Source organism: Rhinatrema bivittatum, chromosome 18 (genome assembly GCF_901001135.1).
Source record: "Rhinatrema bivittatum chromosome 18, aRhiBiv1.1, whole genome shotgun sequence".
NCBI lineage: Eukaryota > Metazoa > Chordata > Amphibia > Gymnophiona > Rhinatrematidae > Rhinatrema > Rhinatrema bivittatum.
Genome location: NC_042632.1, coordinates 33,827,680 through 33,849,177, shown reverse-complemented (window position 1 = coordinate 33,849,177; position 21,498 = coordinate 33,827,680). Strand labels below are relative to the sequence as shown.

The 21,498-nt window shown below is 44.8% G+C and overlaps 1 protein-coding gene across 3 annotated transcripts in view; it reads right to left on the bottom strand.

The window, feature by feature from the left end:
- The window catches only part of CANX (calnexin), a 96,093-nt gene that overhangs the window by 10,075 nt on the left and 64,520 nt on the right, over positions 1-21,498 (bottom strand). For all 3 annotated transcript variants that reach the window (XM_029583231.1, XM_029583232.1, XM_029583230.1), the window contains 10 exons: positions 21,017-21,075; positions 14,260-14,401; positions 13,224-13,305; positions 11,838-12,030; positions 10,216-10,405; positions 8,764-8,877; positions 7,224-7,380; positions 3,771-3,986; positions 2,220-2,339; positions 1,205-1,325 (listed from right to left, as the gene is read on the bottom strand). In XM_029583231.1, coding sequence (XP_029439091.1) covers positions 1,205-1,325; positions 2,220-2,339; positions 3,771-3,986; positions 7,224-7,380; positions 8,764-8,877; positions 10,216-10,405; positions 11,838-12,030; positions 13,224-13,305; positions 14,260-14,401; positions 21,017-21,075 — 1,394 coding nt within the window. The remainder of the gene's footprint in view (positions 1-1,204; positions 1,326-2,219; positions 2,340-3,770; positions 3,987-7,223; positions 7,381-8,763; positions 8,878-10,215; positions 10,406-11,837; positions 12,031-13,223; positions 13,306-14,259; positions 14,402-21,016; positions 21,076-21,498) is intronic.

The following is a 21,498-nucleotide window of genomic DNA, read 5'->3' as shown; positions in this document are numbered from 1 at the left end:
GCAGTAGCAGGACCTCTCAGGCCCAAAAAGACAGGGTCCATCTTCCCGAGTTTGGATTCCTCGGGAGGGCTGTCAATGCCCAGCTCAGAGAGGATAGCTGGAATAAGAGGTGCCAACTTGTCTATATGAAAAAGGCGAACCACCTTAGGATCATCACCCTCAGCCACCTGAGCGCCCCTCTAAGCCAGTGGTGGATCTGGCTCCGGGTCATCCGCCCCCTGAGGAATCTGGGGTTGACAATCCGGGTCCCCAAGATCTGAATCCAGATCAGAGGAAAAGGATCCTGAGCTAACAGCCTCCCCCTGCTGCATGCGAAGGAACCCACGGGGGCTTGCTTTTAGCAAGATTTCTAGCCGCCCCTGCACCTGAGGAACCCTTGCCCCCCAGTAAGCGTTGTGAACATAAGTTCTGGCGAGAGAGCTGCGCGCGGGCCGAGCCGCATGCGTGACACGTGGCCGTCCGCGGCATCAGGGAAGGCAGAGAGAAGAAAAAAGAAGCTGAAAAAAAATTCAAAACTCCCCCCCCCCCCCGACCGAAAACGCAGCAAAACACCCCCCCCCCCCACCCCCGGTGACAGTAAGGGAGGGAGAAGCCTGCCCGATCGAAAACGAAAGTAAAGAAAATTACCTCAAAATATATTTTTTTTAAAAGGCAAAAACAGCCTACCGTGGTCCAGGGTGATGATCCTTAGGGTGGTGAGCCGGGCTCCCCGGTATCGCACACACGCTGCCTCAATTAAACAGTTAGGGTCTCTGACCAGCAGGGGACGGCCCTCTCAGAGCCTAACAACCCTCTGGGAGGTGGACCATAGGAACTGCTTGTAATTTATTTATTTTTTTTGGTTAAGAAATTTAAAGGGACAAACCCTGAAAATTAGGAAAGTACATAGAAAAACTAACTAAAAATAATCAAACCCAAAATACTCTGACCAGACTGTAGGTTTTGCACCTCCACCATCTGCTAGAGACAGAGAAATACTGGCGGACTGTAGGTGGCACTCTCCTATATAAGGTGGAGCTTTGTTTTTTAAACTTCTGTGTTTCTATCTGCTAGAGGTGGGGCAAAACCCAGTCTGGACTGATCCGGGTACATACAGGGAAAGGTCCATTTTGCTGCACCCTTTGAATAAGCAGGGGCTAAGCAGTGACAAACAGTCAATTCTGTACTCCGTAGACAATTACTTTTCACTGTAAAATATTCTTACCCTGTTTATCGTCGTCCTCCTCCTCGTTCTCTTCCTCTTGTTCTTCTTCCTTCTCTTCTTCCTCCTTCACATCAGGTTGGGGAGCATCGGTCTTCTTGTATTCTGCAGCAGTAGGCTGTTTCTAAATAAAATCAAGAAAGACTGAAGAACCTTTATCAAGATAAGAAAACTAACAATGCAACATCCTGGATTGGCCACTGTTGGAAACAGGATGCTGGGCTTGATGGACCCTTGGTCTGACCCAGTATGGCATGTTCTTATGTTCTTATCCTCATTTAGAACTACACGTCACATGCAATTCAGGGTTTTTACCCTGCTGAGCTCTACATTCCCCTACTCATCATATCTTAGTATTAAAGGAGCACATATATGACAGCTGTATAAAACTTTGTAGCATTTATGTATCTCAAGGCAGATTTGGAAGCTGGTCAAACATTTCCTTAACTATCTCTTGCTTGCAGCTAGGTGTGTGCAGTGACCGGGTATTATGGTGGCAAACAAATCAAATCCACCCACTGACTGGGCACAGAAGTTTAGCAAACTGTAGTTATGCAAAAATTAACGTGGGAACTAAGAACTCATTTTGATGTTATCAGGGGTTTCTTTTTTTGATTTCTTTAGGGAATCTAATCCACTGTTCCCTAAACTTCTGGATCTACCTATGTGCCAAATGATCTTAGGGATTATTGACAATAGTTATGGTCAGACAACTCCAAGTGTAGTATATTTTGGGACTATGGCCTACACTCCTTTCTGAAAAACTGTAGGTTTTCTCTAGGGAAAAGGGGTGAGGGTACCATGTTATTGCATTTTACTGTAATTTTTTATTTTTCTGTGTTTTTTCATTGTGTCTATTCTAGTAGATTTCTCTTCACTGCTAGGAATTAGACCATCTCTTGAGATTCCCCAGGGTTAAATAAATCCTTACCTAGGTTTTGATTCAACGCTGTATAAAAATCATGCCCCAGTTCCTTCTCAGGGAAGTGAAGCTACAGTGGAAGGATGTTGCTCTTACCTTGCCCGAGCAGCAGAATAAGATGATCAGGAAAACAGGCAAAGCCACGGTTAGGATATAGACCACCCAAAGCCAGGGACGCTCTTCTGCTGCTGCCATCATCTGTCCAACAAGACCAGGCTGTGAACACACACAGAGTTAGCTTACTTTAATCCAGATTTTTCAGGCTAAGTGACACACAAGATGAAAATGCTGTGTCCCAAAAGCTTGCATGCAGAGTCAACTTCACAGTCAAAATTAAAACTATCAGCAAAACCTTATAGCCCCTTAAAACACTAGGCCTTTACACTTTTTTCATTCATCCTATGCTTTTAAATTTCTTCTGACTTTTCTCCAAGCCTCTTCCCCCTTATGCTCAGGACTCTATGCTCTAGTTCCTCTTCAAACGTTGCCAATGCCAACACCGACTGGGAGGAAAGAGGGGGTGGCCAGATAGTCTTCGAACCCATGAGGTGGATCGGTGACTGGCATCAGAACTGATGGAGACCATCGTAGACCCCTGGCACCAATGGAGAACTGGCACTCCTCACCACTGGGTCCTTCAGGGGCATTGCGGCATGAGCCGGTGCATCCTTGTGCCTGACAACATGCATTGACTGAGACCGGTGCCAATGATCCTTCAGCCAATGTCCCCAGTTCCAAGGCCGATGGACAAAGAATCCGACATCCTATCCGCCGATGGCTTTGAAGATGGTCCCACGGATGTTGATGGCTCTGTGTCCACCAGTGCAACTCCTTGGTCCTTTGATGCCTATGGCATGGACTTCTTCGGCCCAAATAGCTGCTCCATCTTGTCTAGTCGAAGCAGACATCCTTTTGGAGTCACTTGGGTACATAATTAGTAACCCTAGACGTCATGCGATGCCTCCAGACAGAGGACACACGTCAAGTGGAACAGTGATGGACATGGACCTCGAGAACCAGGGGCATCGCCAAAAACCGGACATGGCCATGTCAGATGAAACAAAAGAGGCACGAAACAAAAACAATGGTGGCGGGGTGTCAGTGGCCAGTGGGCATCAATCCACCGCCACCACAGGGATAGACGGTGATAGGAAACTAATCAGAACTGCCGAAAACCCCGATTAGGAGTACTACAGGAAGGCACCAAGAGAGGTGCCTTCCTGTAGCATGAAATAGCATGAAAAAACAAAAACACGAGCAGGAAAAGTTTTCCATAAGGCCAAAAAACAGAAAAAGTGAGCTCACTCACATTGCAAGGCTTACAGATCCACAGAAAAAGACTGGAGAGGGACCCTGCGTGGACATGTCGTATAAGGCATGCTCAGTGTATACGTTTTCCATACCGGGGCGCCATCTGATGTCATCCATTTGTGAAGACTAAGATACTCTTTGTCCTCAGAGAAAATACTTAGTACATAGATCCCCTTTAATGTCCCAACCTGGCATCATACAGCAATGCTACCAGACCATCAGGCCAGCTCACTTCTGAGTTAAAGAAAACATATCCCCTCCTTGGTAGGAATGCATTTTACTAATGGACAGGGAGCACATACTTATGTACAAACCACTCAAGATGAATATTCTCACCTCAGCAGCACCATCAGCTGCTTTCTTCAGGCCCCAGCCATCATTGGCCCAATCGTTGGCTACTGCCCGATCCGAGCAAATCAAGAAGTTGTCGAAAAAGATGTCCGAAGTCATAGACCACAGTTCAAGCCCCAAAGCATTGAAAGGAGTCATTCTAAAAGGCTCCAGGTCCTCAAAGAAATCTGGATTCTGGATCTTCCTGGGTTTCCAAATACCCTGCAAAGCACAACAAAGTGAGATTATTCTGTGAGAAATAGTCTGAAGTGACAAGTCAGTGTGTCAAAATGAGACCCTTAAAGCTTATATTTGTGATCTGTGACTGCCAGATCACAATAGCCCAGTTTACTGTTAAAATCATACACAATCTATTCCAAACACAAAATAAAATGTTTTACATATCTCTCTGAAGTTGATGGCAGACAATAGATAAAGTATGGATTACTACTCAATGACAAAGCTAGATGAACACATCCTATTCACAACATGCATAACCCACTTTCATAATAAATTTAACAGATGAGTTGGAAGACAGAAGAGAGACATGCAGGCCTGGATTTGTCAATAAGCACATTAGAGCTGTGCCTAGGATGGCAAAAATCTGGGGGAATAGTTCTTTCTAGTGGATGGCTTTTTAGCTGGAACCAAAATGTCCAATTGCTCTAGGCAGAGAGATGAGAAATTACTGAGTGTTCAACATCCAAGCCGTTAGGATTGAGAAATGGAAGGCAGGGATGAAAGCACACTCATTTGTCCTAAGTTAATATAGGGTGCATCCCCAGGTATATGGAGTGACTGTTGGAAAATTGTTTAATATATGCAAACCACATCTGTCTGGGTCATGCTGGAGCTATAAGAATCAAGCAAGCAGTCTTGCAGCACCTTTTGCACTGCAATCAGCTGGTGAAAAAGCATCCATGAGGCTTGTTCTCCGATCATGGAGGAAAGCATCCTGAGCCTGTCTGCTGGATAGAATAGAGGAAAAATGTATCTAGTTTTCTGTTTTGCTCCAATACAAACAGGTCAACTGACAGCCCGGGGAACAGATTCCACAGCCCTGGCACCCAGAAGGGTGGACAGTTCTGACTCTAGAAGTCTTGTGATCTTTTTGCATCCACAAAGGATTGGGTGGTGAGTCTGGGGGTACCATGAGACGTTTAGATGGTATCCCCGAGTTATGATGGATATAACCCATTGGTCTGTGGTGATGTGGAGCCAGTTGGTTATAAAGTGGTGAATTCGACCTTCTACTGGCAAATCTGAATCTGGATTTGTGGAGCGGCTACTGTTCTCTGGATAGATCCAGAGGCTTGGCCTGTTTGCAGTGGTGGCTGAGGCTGGGATGTCTTGGGCTGTCGAGGCTGTGCTCTCTGAGACGGCCTAGTTGGCCTCACGCAAGATGTAGGTGACAAGTACCATGTCACCTTACACATAGATTGTATTATTGAAACATGTAACTGAAACTATGTTGGCACTTTGTAAGATAGTATCACCCTAGCTGAACATTAAATATATGTGCCTATTTGTAAACCGTTGTGATGGTGCATAACCAAAACGACGGTATAGAAAAAGTTTTAAATAAAATAAATAAATAAATAGTATCTGCATGGGCGATAAAATGGTTTTCTGATGTCCCTTCTGGCGGATCTCCTTGCAGAGGAAGGGGCCTCAGTAGTAACTGTAGATAATTGCCGCAGGGTCTCACTGTGGTCTTTTAGTTGAGCCACTGCGTCTTGTATCTTGTCTCCGAATAGGTTTTCACCAGTACATGGGAAATCAGCAAGTTTGTCTTGGACTTCAGGTCTCAAGTCAGAAGCTTTCAGCCAGACCCACCTCCTGGCGCAGATTCCTATTGCTGACAAGCGAGAAGCTGTTTCAAAAGAGTCGTAAGCAGCAAGAACATCATGTTTCCCAACCTCAAGGCCTTTCTGTAGTATCGCCATTAAAAAAAAAAAAAAAAAAAGGTGGCGCGCGGTCGGTGGTTGTTGGGCACCAACCACAAAGGATGAGGTAAACTTACCGGCGTCAACGGAGGTCAGCAGTTGATGGGGGGACTCCGGGATGGGGAAAAATTTTGAAATTTTTGATACAAATTTCCATGAGGAAAAAGTTGTGAGGATTTCTCACAGAGCTCCAGAAATTCACGAGGCTACTGCTGCGCGGGAAAAAAAAAATAAAAAAGAGTGAAGGAAGGGACCCCTGCTGGATGCAGGGTTGGTGGTGCCATCCTGGGCATGCCCAGTAGGTGCCAGTCAAAGTTCTAGAAACTGACAAAAGTGTTCCGTGATTGGGCTCCATCCTGATGTCACCCATGTGAGGACTACATCCTGCTTGTCCTAGGAGAATGTCAGCTAGCGTCACTGCAGGAAATGTGTAGGATGGCTACTTGAAAGCCTCTGCATACCTTTGCTAGGCATTACCGATTGTGGAGGTCCAGTTTTCAGACATCAACAACTTCAGTGTAGGGGGTTCTTTAAGCAGGACTTACAGTCCCACTCCAATTAGAGAAGCTTTGGTACATCCCAAAGAGTCTGGACTGATCTGGGGTATGTACAGGGAAAGAAAAATGTGTTCTTGCCTGATCATTTTCATTCCTGTAGTAGCACAGATTGGTCCAGATTTCCGCTCAGTGGAGGAATGACCTTTTGGAGAGAGTCTGCTCGAACTGTCTCTCTGTTGCCTGATGAATGGCACATGTTTCTGATTGCTACTTCAAGTTTCTTTAAGGTCTATTGTTATAAGTTGTCTCTTTCCCCTGCTCAATGGGGTGATATTGTTCCTTAAATTTGTTGCAGGGGTTTCAGTGTTAGCTTGGGAACACAGAAATACTGAAGGACTGCAAGTGCTACATCTGGTTATGTGCCAGTGGCTGTAAAAATCTGCCTCCATCTGCTGGAAGGCAGGCAAAAATCCAGGAATCTGGACTGATCTATGGTACTACAGGAACGACAATTAGCAGGAAAGAACCAATTTTCCTTTTTCAGAGCCCGGAAGCAGTATTGCTTAGCAGCTACATCTTTGTAATCTTCCTTCCACCTAAGAGCAGCAGAAAGAACTGCTGAAGGAGATGGCAGTAGGACAGAACAGTTACGACAACTTCTAGTCTCAAACACTGCTGAGCAGTACTGCCCACAGATGATTACTTTTTAAAATGTATTTATATTCCGCTTGTCGCACTTTTTTCTGCGCTTCAAAGTGGATTACATTCAGGTACTGTAGGAATTTCCCTATCCCCACAGGGCTTACAATCTAAGTTTATACCTGAGGCAATGGAGGGTAAAGTGACTTGCCCAAGGTCACGAGTGACAGCAGGACTCTTGCTGGCAAGAGTTTTAAAAACAGAAGGGTGGTAGGTACTGAGTAGCTTGACATGATACAAAGAGTGAAGATAGTGTGAAGAGATGAAGCATCTACACAACTTCTCTTTCAGGCATAGAATTGATTACCAGATCCTACCTGATAATTGGGGTTATCAATCATAGGCGGCTTCCATTTGCCCTTATAATTGGGGTTGTCAATTGTAGGCCGTTGCCAGGTTCCACAGCCAGGGGCAGACTCGCATTTAGGATTTGCAATCTGAGGTGCCTCCCATTCTCCATCCATATCCTCATCCCTAAAAGGGGAAATTCAAGAGGTTTACAAAGAAATCAGTTATATTAAAAAAAAAAAAAAAGAGGCGAGCTCATGCACATGCATGCAGTACAGTTCCCAGAATATTACAGACCTACTCGGGCAGTTTTACAGTATTAATTCAGAGTACAGAAGCAGACAAGAATGCCTGAAAGGAACAAACTATACAAGTATGTCACCCACTATCACCACTGCATGGATTTTAAAATCTCTAATTTTTCTGCTACCTAATAGACGTTAAGATTCCCCAGAATCATTAATATAAGCATTTGGGCACTCGCTTACAGTTGAAAGCATTTGGCCTAAGATTCCCCATCAATATATGATCCTGTTTTATTACCGTTCTATTCTAACAGTGAAATATTCACATGGGTATTAACACGGATACCCTGCAAGACATTAGGCTTTCCTTAGGATGTCAATGCCACTGGCCCCAAACAGCAACACAACGCGCCAAGTTTAATGCAGGAGGGAGATCATATTACATGATATGAATGGCTCAGTTTTTACTGCCTGCAGTGATGCAATATGATTGGCAATCAGACACCAAAAATGCATGATATATCCAAAACATGAGAGAGAACAGATCTCTTATTGCAACACTACCAGTTGCTCATGGTTATGTTAGCAGAAAGAATGGGCTAGAGGTCATCTAGTTAATCCCCGTACTTTACTGCTTATCTACTGCTTCCTCCTTTAGCCATACTCCTTGGACTTTTTTTCTCCCATTTCTTGTCTTACTTTTTGAACAAAAGGCGTGCGCACCTTCTACCATGAGCACAGCGATAGTTTTTACAAATCCCCTCTGCAAAGTCCATGCTTTAATGTTTCCTGCAGAGTTCACGCTTGGCACGTATCCAAACTGTTTTCATAAAGATGGGGGCAGCCACACTGAAGGAGCTTTCAAACTCTTGAACCATCTCTCATCAGAAATAAAATTAACCACATTATGAAAATATTATTATAATTTGTTACCAATCTTCTGGAGCAAAAATTTACCCAAGGCAGTTCAAAGCTTATTAGATGAACTCTGGGATAAGGTTTTGAGGTAGGTGTTAAATACAGTTCACCAGGAACCTCACCATCTGCTTATTGCCAGTTGTAGAACTGGTGCTTTATTTTATTTAAGAATTCTTAACTGCCTTCCCATCTCCAAAGGCATTGTGCAAAAAAATAAATTAATCACCTCTGGACTGTATCTGCACAACTATGGCACAGGAAGAAAAGTTTGTCAGCATCTTCTACGGCTAGGACCATGCACGCTCCAGTCATCTGTGCACACTATAGCTGGTGGGATGGGGGATGTGACAATTATACACTAAAAATGCAACCCTACTCCACAAATCATAAGTAGTAGTGAACATACCAATCCTCAGGTTTTTCTGCATCAGGATCAGCTACGTATTCGGGTTCATCATCCAGCCACCCCTCGGGTTTCAAAGCACTCTCATCTGCAATTTTTGCAGGCGCATCCTCATCCCTAGACAAAAGAGGAAATGCAAAGATTTTCCATTACATGTTGTCCTTATCAGGCAGAACGGCTCAAGGTTTCAGCCTTCAGAAGCAAACTGGAAGGACTTCACATTTTCATAATTTGAGTTAGACAACATTGAGCAGGTTACTTATCCTGCAAGTTCTCAGGTCTTTAGAGTAAAACTAATTGAAATGGCTGGCATGGTGTGTGTGACAGTACTGTGCCTGGTTTGATTCAAGAGTTTATTTTCCCAGTGGAGGGGGGGTGGGAGTGCTTAAGTGTGGCACCTGGTGGCTTGACTCAGGCCCTATGATTGCTGGGTTCTGGAAGGAGCCACTGCCTTAAACTGTAATGATCTATGTATGGTGGGGGTGGGGGAAGAGGAATATTAAACAGAGGGAACATCTCCACACAGCTGCAAATCAAGGCTCCAGATGCCAAATCCCAGCCCTAGTTCCAAATCAGCTAGAAGCCTAAAGCAAGAGAAAAGTGCTGGGTCAGAAAAAAAGATGGAGAAATTAGTTACCTGATAATTTCGTTGTCCTTAGTATAGACAGATGGACTCAGGACCAATGGGTTTATGCTCCCCTGCCAGCAGATGGAGACGGAGTCAGGTTTCAAAGCTGACCTCACCCTAGATACACCCCTGCAGTGACCTCAGCATGTCCACATCTGTTGGAGACAGAGAAATACTGAAGGGCTGAGGTCACTGCAGGGGTGGGCAATTCCAGTCCTCGAGAGCCACAAACCTGTCGAGGTTTTAGGATATCCTAATGAATATGCATGACAGATTTGCATACAACTGAGGCAGAGTGCATGCAAATCTCTCTCATGCATATTCATTAGGGATATCCTGAAAACCAGACTGGTTTGTGGCCCTCGAGGACCGGAAGTGCCCACCCCTGATCTAGGGTGAGGTCAGCTTTGAAACCTAACTCTGTCTCCATTTACTGGCAGGGGAGCATAAACCCATTGGTCCTGAGTCCATCTGGCTACATGCTATGAAACAGAGGTGCTCTGTATTGCTAATAAAAAATTTATGGACTTTTGCTGTGTAAATGCTCCTCATTTACATTGCCTTTTTGGTCTTTAATGGACTGGTGCTTTGAAAAATAGTGTTTTTCATGGATAAATTAAAACTGTTTAATAGACTTATTCATGGCAGGACAGGGCACAAAAAAAGCATCAGAAACAGGAAAAAAAAACAAAAAAAAAACACAGATGTGAGGTGAATATCTTTCTCTTAAGCATCCAAGCACAAGATACGTCCTCTGAACTTCTAGGTTAAGCTTTGCAACAAAGTGAGGCCTGCTGTAAGGGCAATGCTCCTTGTACACGTCTTACCAATCTTCTGGTTTCTGCGCTTCCGGGTCTGGGATTTTGGGTCTCTCGTCCCAGTCTTCCGGCCTCTTGTCATCAGGATCTTCGATCTCTCGCGGAGGGTTCACAGGAGGATTCACGTCATTCAGCAGGTTCCCACTGTTCACAACCGTCTGATCAATCAGGATTTCAAAGCTGTTATCAGGATTCAAGACTGAGGTGGAGAAGAGCAGACCCAGAAGTTACAGAAACAGACCCACTGAATCAGAAGTGCATTTAGAGTCAGAATCTCTCATTGACAAAATGGTACCACAGAAGGACCTCGTTTATCAAAGCTTTTTCCCCAAAGGCACAGGAAAAAAATAAATAAATAAGAGGAGCCTGGATAAACCAGGTCCATGTTCCTTTCCACACATACTAGAAAGCCCCTACTGAGAAGGCAGAGTTACAGAAAAATGCAGACTCCAAGATACAAGAAGGTTTTTTGTTTTTAAAGGAGCAACCCTAGAAGATATAAATTACTCCTTACTGGAGTAACAGTTACAGAACTAGTTTTGCCGAAGCACCCATGTTCTTAAATGTCTCACTATGAACCAAGGTAATAGCCACTAGGCCATTTCCTCCTACTTGTCATATCCTTGTCCACAAAATGGGTGCCACCCAACAAGCAATCAACGGTGGGATTTAAAATAAATAAGCTGGGGCGTGTCTGGATCCCACTATGTAGGGCATCAAGGCAGGTTAGACTACTTAGACCCAGGTCTGAACAGGCAGTAGCCATTTCTGATGTGTTCATTCATGCTCCACAAATAAAAAGGAAGTGGTTTGGGGCAGCTGTAGCAGAACTCCCCCCCCCCCCCCAAAGAGAGAAAACGACTTGGGGGTTTTGTGAAAGAAATGAACTTCTCATTAGGGGAAAGCATACTTGGCTGTGCTAAAAAAGACAGATGCAGATAAGGTACTAAAATGACCCTGAGCCTTAGTGGATATTAAAACATAAGCTTTGCAGCAGACTAACTATAGGTACCCTCTCCATATATAATCAGGACTTTACCCCTATGAAAATGATAACCTTGGTACCAGACTATGCACCTGATAAACTTCGTTACAAGAGAGAAGTGTGAAGCACTTTACCCGCTCTGACAGAATCTAGACCCATAAGCAGAAGACCTACCTGCTTGCTATTTTCTCAGTTCCCAATTAATGTGAACCTTGATTTATTTTTATTTGAACTTTGCTTATGAGATGAATGCCAATACAAGCATACGATAAGCATTTTCATAACAGAGCAGCCGTCTATGCTTATGTTTATAGAAACCAACAAATTGAAAATCCAAAGCAAGCTCTATGAACAATCTGAGCCTACAGATCTGCAGTGTGTAATAAGAACTCCTGCAGCTACGCAAAGCGAGACAGAACACATGAAATGTAGTTTATCTTGTAGACTGCCTCAGCAAAAGGAATTCTCCTTTTATGCTCTTCCCTGATGCTTGTAAAAGGAAGGCCTACTTACTAGCAATTAAACTTTCAAGATACAAATAAGGGAGTTTGCTTCCTTAAATTAACATCCTGAAAGTCCGAGTGCTTGAGAATACCAGAAATCCGTAAGTGCTCCCAAGCGTGTTTTTACCCGTTAGGAAGCTTACCAAGTGTGTAAAGATGAGCCTTCTTGTCGGAGAAGAAGGACTTCAGATCAGTATCTGGTCGCTTGGCATGCTTCTCCTCATACTCTCCAGTCTTGGGGTTCTTGTGCCGGAAAATGAAGTGCAGCTTATAATCTTCTCCACACTTATCAGGACCAAACATGATAGAGTAGGGAGTCTTATCATGGAACTGATCCTTTAAAAACAGAATGTAAAGCGTGTCAGTGGTATAGAAAGTACAGTGCTCTAAGCAAAGTATAGACAGGAGGACAGATAAAGTGAGCCAGACTGGATTTAAAGTTTGTTTCACCTCCACATGCTAGCTTGCTTTTAAGATAAAGCCTAGAACTGTGAAGAGTCCATGATCACAATGAAGCAAGTTCAAGGAACCTTTGGTCTATTGCTACATTGATTTATTTCTTTAATAGACAACCAATCTTGGCTGGGAAAGCAGCCTACAAATTATTTTAAATAAATCAATCCCAAACCAGATCAGAAAATACCATTTTTCCATGGAATAAATGCAATAACTTTAGACTGGTATTCCTCTCTTGGGTTTCTGGGTTGGGGAGTGAACTTCTGCATGAATTTAAATCTGTTACCTTGTTATGAACACAGGTTCTCACTCAAATTCAGCAGACTTGATTCTTTTAAGATTTTATAAAATTTGAATTAGGTAAGTGTGACAAGTCAGATACAGTACAATGAAGAAAGAACAAAGATTTGATTCTGTACAGTTTTAAACCCGGTTAAACGCAACTTGGCATGAAACCAAGAGCTGAAATTCAAATTTTATTCAGTTACAAGCCTTAATTAAGAGGTATAAAATGGTCCAAAACGCAACAACAGATCAATGTCTTTCTGGTGGCACAATTAAACCCTCTCATATACAGTCAATACTCGAGAAAATGATAGCAAATACGACCACACACACTGGTTTTCCCAATTAAAACAGAAATCCAATAGAAAAAAATAATCAGTCCTAAAAACAAAAAAAAATTTTTATATTTTGGGAATAAATCTTTACAAGCCTTTGTTACATGCTCATAATTCTGGTAGGCTTGTTCAAGAGGCTACGTCTGGCTGATTAAATATGTTTCAGTCTCAGACTCATTATGCTTGCCCTAAAAAGGGCTCTATGCTGCTGCTGAGAGTCACTATTGAGCTCACAGCAGCAATGTCAGAAATGCCTCCCAACTGGGTTAAAAAGCGCTTTGTGATCCACACTATTTTACAGCTACTGACGACACCGAATCCACTTACAGAACTATGCGAAGGGAACAATCGCAATGACCACCCTACTTTACCATAACTGAACAGCTTCTGCAACAAAGCAGGCCACACAAATGTGAAAACTATGAATACGAAATAAAAGCATTCAATCCTCACCAGGTTCTGCTCAGAGGTCTTGGACAGTAGCTTCACGTAGGCTCCGCCACACTCTATGCCATTCTGAAAACTGACTTCATACCTAAAAGGTGGAAAAAAATAAGCACGTGAACACATTCTCAGAATGACCTCAATTATTCAAGCGGTAGGATTTCAATCACCACTAACATATCCTGAGCTAGACTATTAGAAACAAAAAATGAATACAGCATAAGCCCCATTATCTGGCAGGCATGAAGGAAATTTGAATTTCTGCAAGCTGATTAAATCTGTGTTATTTCATGAAGCATCTAGGGACACATTTAGAGCGTCAGTGTGGGCTGTACTGTGAAAAATGGGTCTCCAATACAGTCTCATGATTATACGCTGTCCTTTAAATATGGAGTTGTGTGGAGTTTTAGGGGGTGAATATGGTGGTTCGTCATTAGGTTGCTATTCTACGTATGGGCAATTTGATGCTATTGGGGTATGATTATGTTAAGAGGTTGGTTTTATGTTGTAAATACCTGGTAAGAAATTTGATTAGGCAGTATATTGTTTAACAAAAAGTTAGTCCATGCCCGTTAATCGAATATGCCCGTTATCTGACAGTCCCCTGCTTCCTGCTCCAGTCAGCGGCTTGCAAGGAACCGGGAGGGAGATGATGCTGGAATGCAGAGAAAAGCTATTCTGCTTCCTAATGTTGATTAGTATTCTGTTTAAACCTCCTCAACAGCAGTAAACTAGATGCCAGTTAGTTGAGTTCTAGATAATGGCTTTTTACTCTAGCTAATTATAGTTGAGACTAGCAAAACAAAACCCATTTGCAAACTGCTCTAAAACAGTTTCCTGTAATAAGGGAAGATTCTGGCAGAGGCAGGTTACTCATTCTGCAAAAGTCCAGCTTCTTCCATCCCAGAAAAAAATAGCAATATCTTCCTTATTATGAACAAGTTACAGGGAGACTCCATTACTTAACATACACCTGGTCTAGAAGCTGAAAAACTGCACAGGGATCATTTCATTGGAAGCGTTTTCCCCAACTCCCCTCACTTACTGCACAACGAGTGGTTTGCTTTCAAAGTGGAATGGTTTCTTCAATTTTGCAGCAATAGCATGATGTTTAGCTCGAGACACCAACACAAGCCCTTTGTCCCCTGGGAGCTTAGAATCCTTCATTTCTGTCACTTCCCATTTACCTGTGGAGCCCAGCAGGGACATCAGTTAACTTGATCTGTGCATGCACCCCACCTCTGCAAATGCAAATTCTCTTAAAAAAAGAATAATTAAAAGAGTTAAGTAAAGCCACATACAAACCCTATTTAAGAAGGTATCTATACCAACAATATCATGTCAACTTCAAGTGACCAACATTTCCAACCAATGAAGGACAGTCCTTTAACTGCTTTTAAATCCTAACCACTTCCCTACAATAAATGCACTTCCCATAAACTTTCATGACAAATGAGTCTGTCTGGTCTAGACTAAGCTCCATGGAGAAGGAAGTATCTTGTGTATCTATGCAGTGCTGTATCTAGTAGCTTTAGAGATAAGTAGTAGTAATTTAAAAACAGACATGTTTAGGACCACAGTGCAGCAATAAAATTAACTGCAAAATCTACAATTAGAAAATGAACATCTATGAAGGAGGCATTTTTCTTTTTCAAAGCCATAATTTACCAGATTATATATACATTTTGACAATCCAAGTGCAAACGTAAAGTTTTCTACCTTGACGTCACATTAGGAATGCAGAATTATCCACTGTGACTGGGTTCTAGTTATCCTATATAGCATATGCAGATGGCTGGACAGCCCACGGATTTCTGATCTCAAAATATTTTTTTACCAGGTTAAGAAAGAAAATGGCATCTCATTTATTCTAACTAGAACCCAAAGAGAAGCTGTAGATTAAGAGTATAAAGCAGAAAGCAGAGTTGCTTACCTGTAACAGGTGTTCTCCCAGGACAGCAGGATGTTAGTCCTCACATATGGGCGACATCATCAGGATGGAGCCCAATCACGGAACACTTTTGTCAAAGTTTCTAGAACTTTGACTGGCACCTACTGGGCATGCCCAGTACGGCACTAAACCTGCAGCCAGCAGGAGTCCCCCCTTCAGTCTTGTTTAAAGCTATAGGTAGTGCCAAAAATAAAATAAGAAAACATAATGAACCCAACACTGTGGGGTGGCGGGCGGGTTTCGTGAGGACTACCATCCTGCTGTCCTGTGAGAATACCTGTTACAGGTAAGCAATTCTGCTTTATCATAGGACAAGCAGGATGGTAGTCCTCACATATGGGTGAGTAGCGAGCTGAGGATGCCCGAGCAATGCACCAAATGTACCCAAAGACGTGCAACAGGCACAACAACAGGGGTGGATTTGGGTAGGAGGGCATCCTGAAAACCCCGAACGGGTCCCTGGTAGGACGTTGGGTAGTTAAGCTGAGAATACATTTCGTAGGATAGACTGGCCAAAATGGAATCTTGCCGGCCAGCCTTATCCAAGCAATAATGGGCTGCAAAGGTATGGAGAGAGCTCCAAGTCGCAGCCTTATATATCAATAAATGGCACCGAAGGAAGGTGTCAGAGGTTGCCACGGCCCTAACAGAGTGTGCTTTCACACGGTCTTGTAGTGGAATGCCTGCTTGCTGGTAGGAAAAGGAGATACAGTCCGCTAACCAGGAGGAAAGGATCTGTTTTCCCACTGGATTTCCCAATTTGATGTCATTGAAAGGCTAGGGTATGGTTGCAGTCCAGGGAATGTAAAGCCTTTTCTCCTGGGTCTGAATGGGGCCTTGGAAAGAAAGTAGGTAAGATGGATCGATTAAGATGAAATTCCGGTAAAAGCTTAGGGAGTGTCATGTAGAACTTTAGTGTAAGGCGGGTAGGTGACTAATGCCTGTAACTCACTAACTCTGCGAGCGGTGGAACAAGTGAAGGGGTCTATGGACATGGACGTGCACCAGACCGTAAACCTTTTCCCACTTCGAACAATAAGAGCGTCTAGTGGAAGGCTTTCATGAAGTTACCAGGGCTCGGGATACCAACTCCAAAAGGTTAAGGGGTTGGAGTTTAACCTTTCAACATCCAGCCCGTCAGGGATAGGGTGGCGAAGGCACCCGTCGTTCTGAGTTATGAGAAGCAGATCCTCTCCTAGAAGGATGCACCTGCGAACTGATAGGTCCCGGAGGATTGGGAACCAGACTTGGAGTGGCCAGTGAGGGGCTATCAGAATCATTAAGCCCTTGCCCCTTCGTAACTTCACAAGAGACTTCGATATAAGTAGATGTGGCGGGTACGCGTAGAGGAGACCGCTGGACCACAAGAGGGCGAAAGCGTCCCTCAGCTGTGAACGGCGGCTGCGAGTGAAGAAGCAGAAGTTCTCTACTTTGCGGGTGTGGATGGACACAAAGGTCTATTTGTGGATACCCCCAACGCTGGAAGATTATGTCCGCCAACTTGGGGTTGAAAGACTATTCGTGCAGATGGAAGGTTAGACTCAAGTCCGCTAGAATATTGTCCAGCCCGCCAAATAGGTCACTCTGGGGTACATCGAGTGGGAAAGAGCCCACGCCCATATCTGTGCAGCTTCCTGACACAGAAAGTAGGAGCCCATTCCCCCTTGCTTGTTGATGTACCACATCGCCACCTGGTTGTCGGTCTGAATCAGGATGGCCTTGTTCGAGAGGCAATCCTGAAAGACTGAGGTATATCTGATCGCCCGAAGCTCCAGGAAATTTATCTGATGTTTGGCTTCCTCTGGAGACCAGGTTCCCTGAGTCTGGAGGCTGGAGACATGAGCACCCCAACCTAGGTTGGAGGCGTCCATTGTCAGGATAATTTGAGGTTCTGGAATTTGAAAGGGAAGGCCTTGAAGAAGATTGGAGAGCCACCTCCACCAGGCCAGCGACATGCGGAGCTGCTTGGTAACGTGGACAATGCAGGACATTGAATAAGCCTGAACCCACTGGGACTTCAGAGTCCATTGCATGACTCATGGCGAGGCGTGCCATTGGAGTGACGTACAGAGGATGCCATGCGACCCAGCAAAATGAGGAAATGACGAGCTGTCGTGTAATCTTGATCCTGGAGGCATTGCACTAGGGACATGAGTATGAGCTCGATCCTGAGGAAGGAATGCTTTCACCTGCATGGTGTCCAGGTCGGCTCCTATGAAGGATAGGGCTTGAGATGGAACTAGGCTGGGATAGTTGATCAGAAACCCGAGAGACAGCAATGTATGGAGAGTTAGACATAAGAAGGCTAGTGTGTCCTTTTGAGTTGGAGCCCTGATCAGCCAATTGTCGAGATAAGGTTAGCCCTGGCACCTCAGGCACTTGGTAAAGACTCAAGGTGTGGATGCTAGGCCGAAGGGCAGTACCCGGTTCTGGAAGTGCCGGGGGCCAGCTAGGAATCTAAGGAATTTGCGGTGAGACGGAGTGATTGAGATGTGTGTGTACCCGTCTTGAAGATCCAGAGAACAAAGCCAATCTCCTCTTTGCAGAAGAGGAAGTAGAGAGCCAAAGTTTACCATCCTGAACTTTTCCTTCTGTAGATACTTGTTTAAGGCACGCAGGTCCTGACTTTTTTGGAATGAGGAAATACCAGGAATAGAACCCCTGCCTGGAGAGGGGTACTGGTTCTATCGCCTGGGATTTCAGGAGGGTTGAAACCTCCTCCTCCAGAAGAGAGGAGTGAACGGATGATCCCCATGTCAGCCGAGGTGGGGAGTCTGCTGGTATAGACAGGAAGCTGAGTTGGTAACCTTGAGTCAGTACAGCAAGTACCCACTGATCTGAAGTGATTGTGTGCTATATGTTGGTGAAGTGGCACAACCGACCGCTGACGGGTACGGACAGTAGCTTATGCTCTCCAGTGAAGAGTCAAAATCCAGCAGCTGGGCCTGGTGGAGGAGCTGGCTGAGTTTTCTGAGGCCTGGATTGTCTGGCCTGACCTTTCTGGTAAAGTCTGGAGGGGCGACTTAAGAGTAGCAGGAGGATAATATCTCCGTGGCTTGAAGGACGGCCGCTTACAGTCTCTTCTGAATGTCCTTTTAGAGGTGGATGGAAAATCAGAAGGCACAGACGAAAGCTGGCATAGTGTCTCGTGGTGGTCTTTGAGCTGTGCTACAGTCTCCTGGATTTTGTCCCCGAAGAGATTATCTCCCACGCAGGGCAGGTCAGCCAACCGGTCCTGTACTTCTGGTCTTAAGTCAGAGGACATCAGTCAGGTCCCTGCGGACACCCTAGAAGCAGTGTCAAAAATGTCATAGGCAGCGAGGACCTCATGCTTGCCAGCATCTAGACCCTTCTGAGCCAGGGTATTGAGTTTGATCCTGAAGCTGGTCGGGTAAAGACTCAGAAAATTCTTGGATTTTTTTTTTTTTTAAATAGGCCCCTGTTATACTGGGTCATGTATAACTGGTAGGAAGCAATGCGAGAAATAAGCATTAAGCCATGGAAAACATGACGGCCAAATGCATCCAGGGACCTCTATTTTTTCCCTGGAGGTATAGAAGAATGAGGCTTAGAACGTCGTGCCTTTTTCTGGGCTGATTCTACAACCACAGAATGGTGATTCAGCTGTGGTTTTTGGAAACCAGGGGCTGTCTGTATCAGGTAGGTGGCATCTGTTTTTTGATTCACTGGTGGTACAGATCCTGGATGCGCCCAATTCCTCTTCAACAAGTCCAGGAGGACTTCATGAATGGGTATGGACATGATCTCCTTGGGTGCATCTACGAATTGGAGCACTTCCAGCATCTTGTGTCTGGAGTCTTCTTCCGTCTGAAGTTGGAATGGTATGGCTTCAGGCATTTCCCAATAAAGGACAGGTCCTCTGGAGGAGAACGTCTTCTCTCCTCAGGGGGAGATGGCTCTGAAGGTAGAGCATCAGAATCCCGGGAAGAATCATTGGTCCAAGGATTGTAAGGCTGATCACCTGCTCCCATAGGATCTCCAGAGGAAAGTAATGGTGCTATTCCTGAAGGATCAGGTCTAGGCACCAACGGCATCGATGGAGGCACCGACGGCACAGACTGAGGACGATGTGGTATCTGTGACATTGATGGGCGAGTCGCTGGCAAGATCCTAGACAGCCCGGACATAGGTTCCGGCCTCGGAGCTTCCTCATCATCCGATGACAAAGGAATCGGGATGGAAGGCGTTTGACATACCGGTATCCTCGGTTCCACCAGTGGAAGGGCACCGATCAACGCATCCAGCCTGCCGAGTAGCGGTGCGAGCACCGTGGGCATCAGGTCGGCGATTGGAGCTGGCATCTGTGCTGGCGATGGAGGCTGGAAGCCCAGCAGTGCCTTTCCAATGGCCTCGGATGATCCAATTCCTTGCGGAAGCCTGGGGCGTGGAACCCCAGCTCCAGAGAAGGAGGCAGAACTGGCATAGCCAGAGGGTCCACCGGTGAAAGTGGAGTCATGGCTCCCTGCACCAATGAAGGTGGGGAATGCCTCTGGACGGGATTTCTTTGTCTGTCGACGCCAATGCCGAAGGCTTGCCTGGATCAGCGGACTGAGCCTTCCGATGACTGTGTCGACGCTTTTCACGATGTTCTCCTCAGTCCTTCCCCAAAGCCGAAGAAGTCTATGCCTTCGGAGTAGTTGGTGCCGGGTGGACAGCACCGGTGTCTCGCTGCTGGCGAGAGGTCGATGGCACCGGCTCAGACGATGTCAAAGCGCTCGATGAAGTCTGTGGCTTAGCCTGGAAAAAAAAAAACTCCATCTGAGCGGGCCTTACGGCCCTTCGGTGTCATTTGGGCACATTTGGTGCAAGTTAAAATGTCGTGGTCCGACCCCAAACACACAGACCCTATGTGGGTCTGTGATGGACATTGTCCGAGGACAATCGGGGCACCGACGGAAACCAGACGCCATGGCTTCAACAAAAATTTAGCCGCGGTGTGGCTCGAAGGGAAAACTCAACGGGAATCGACCGCAAATGAGGGTAAAGCCTTACTTTACGACCGCGGACTATGGAATCCATAGGGGGACCCCTATAGGGTAGAATTTTTTTTAAATTTTATAAATAAGTTCCATGAGGAAAATTCCTGTCAGGAATCTCTAGAGAGCTCCTTAACCCGCATGGCTACTGCTGCGTGGGGAAAAAAAAAAAAAAAAAGGAGACTGAAGGGGGATCCCTGCTGGCTGCAGGGTTAGTGCCATGCTGGGCATGCCCTGTAGGTGCCAGTCAAAGTTCTAGAAACTTTGACAAAAATGTTCCGTGATTGGGCTCCATCCTGATGATGTCACCCATATGTGAAGACTACCATCCTGCTGTCCTGTGAGAACTACCCATCCCAACAGCATTATTTGGAGTTTTAAATTGCAATAAACTAAAAATTAATTTTGCTGTAATCTGTTTTACAATTATACTGAACTTTCTGCCTACCAGAGACCCTTAAAAGAATGGAATGACATTGGCCAATTGGAAGGAAAGTTTCTGTCCCAGCATTCTATGCCCCATTACTGAGACTCAATGTTAAAAGATAGATACAACTAATCTAGTCCCTCTTGAATCACGTTCTGGGTTAGTTAGTCTAGATCAGAAACTGTCAAATACAATCTTTTGAAGGTTACTAAGGAGTAACCAACATATGTAGATTAGTCTACAAATAAATGCAGTCAAATATATTTTATGATTATCTGCTGTGAATATCCTGAAAACCAGGCCTGTTTGTAGCCTTCACGTAGTGGAGTGGGGCTGTCATCCACCTAGACATTGATTGTTCCTCAATCTGGGTCTGCAGCACAGAAACCATGTTTAATTTACATGTAAAGAGACTAGAAATTCTCACCATCATATTTGGCAATTTCTTCATCTGTGTCATCTTTCTTTGCCTTTGATACAATCCATCTGCAATAAAAATGTCCAAACCACTAAAATATGCAAATGAAGCAAACTGTTTCTTACCAGATCTAGTCCTGTTATAAGAAAGTGGTTTGGAATAAGGAGCCATGACAGACGCCATAACAGCTGTTCCCAGACACTCACTTAAGAGGTGCTTACTCTTCAAAGGAATGTCACAGATGCAAGCAATGTTTACCTTAAGTCCATAGGCGAAACATTGGAGAGTCTGCGGCCACCGTAAATGCAATATTGAACAGGAATTCTCTACACAAATTGTTCCCAAACCTGTCCTGGAGGACTCCCAGCCAGTTGGGTTTTCAGGATATCCACAATGAATATAAATGAGAAATTTGCATGCACTGGCTGGGGGTCCTTCAGGACAGGTTTGGGAAGCTCTGCTCTACACCAATTCCTATCACAAGGGATTAC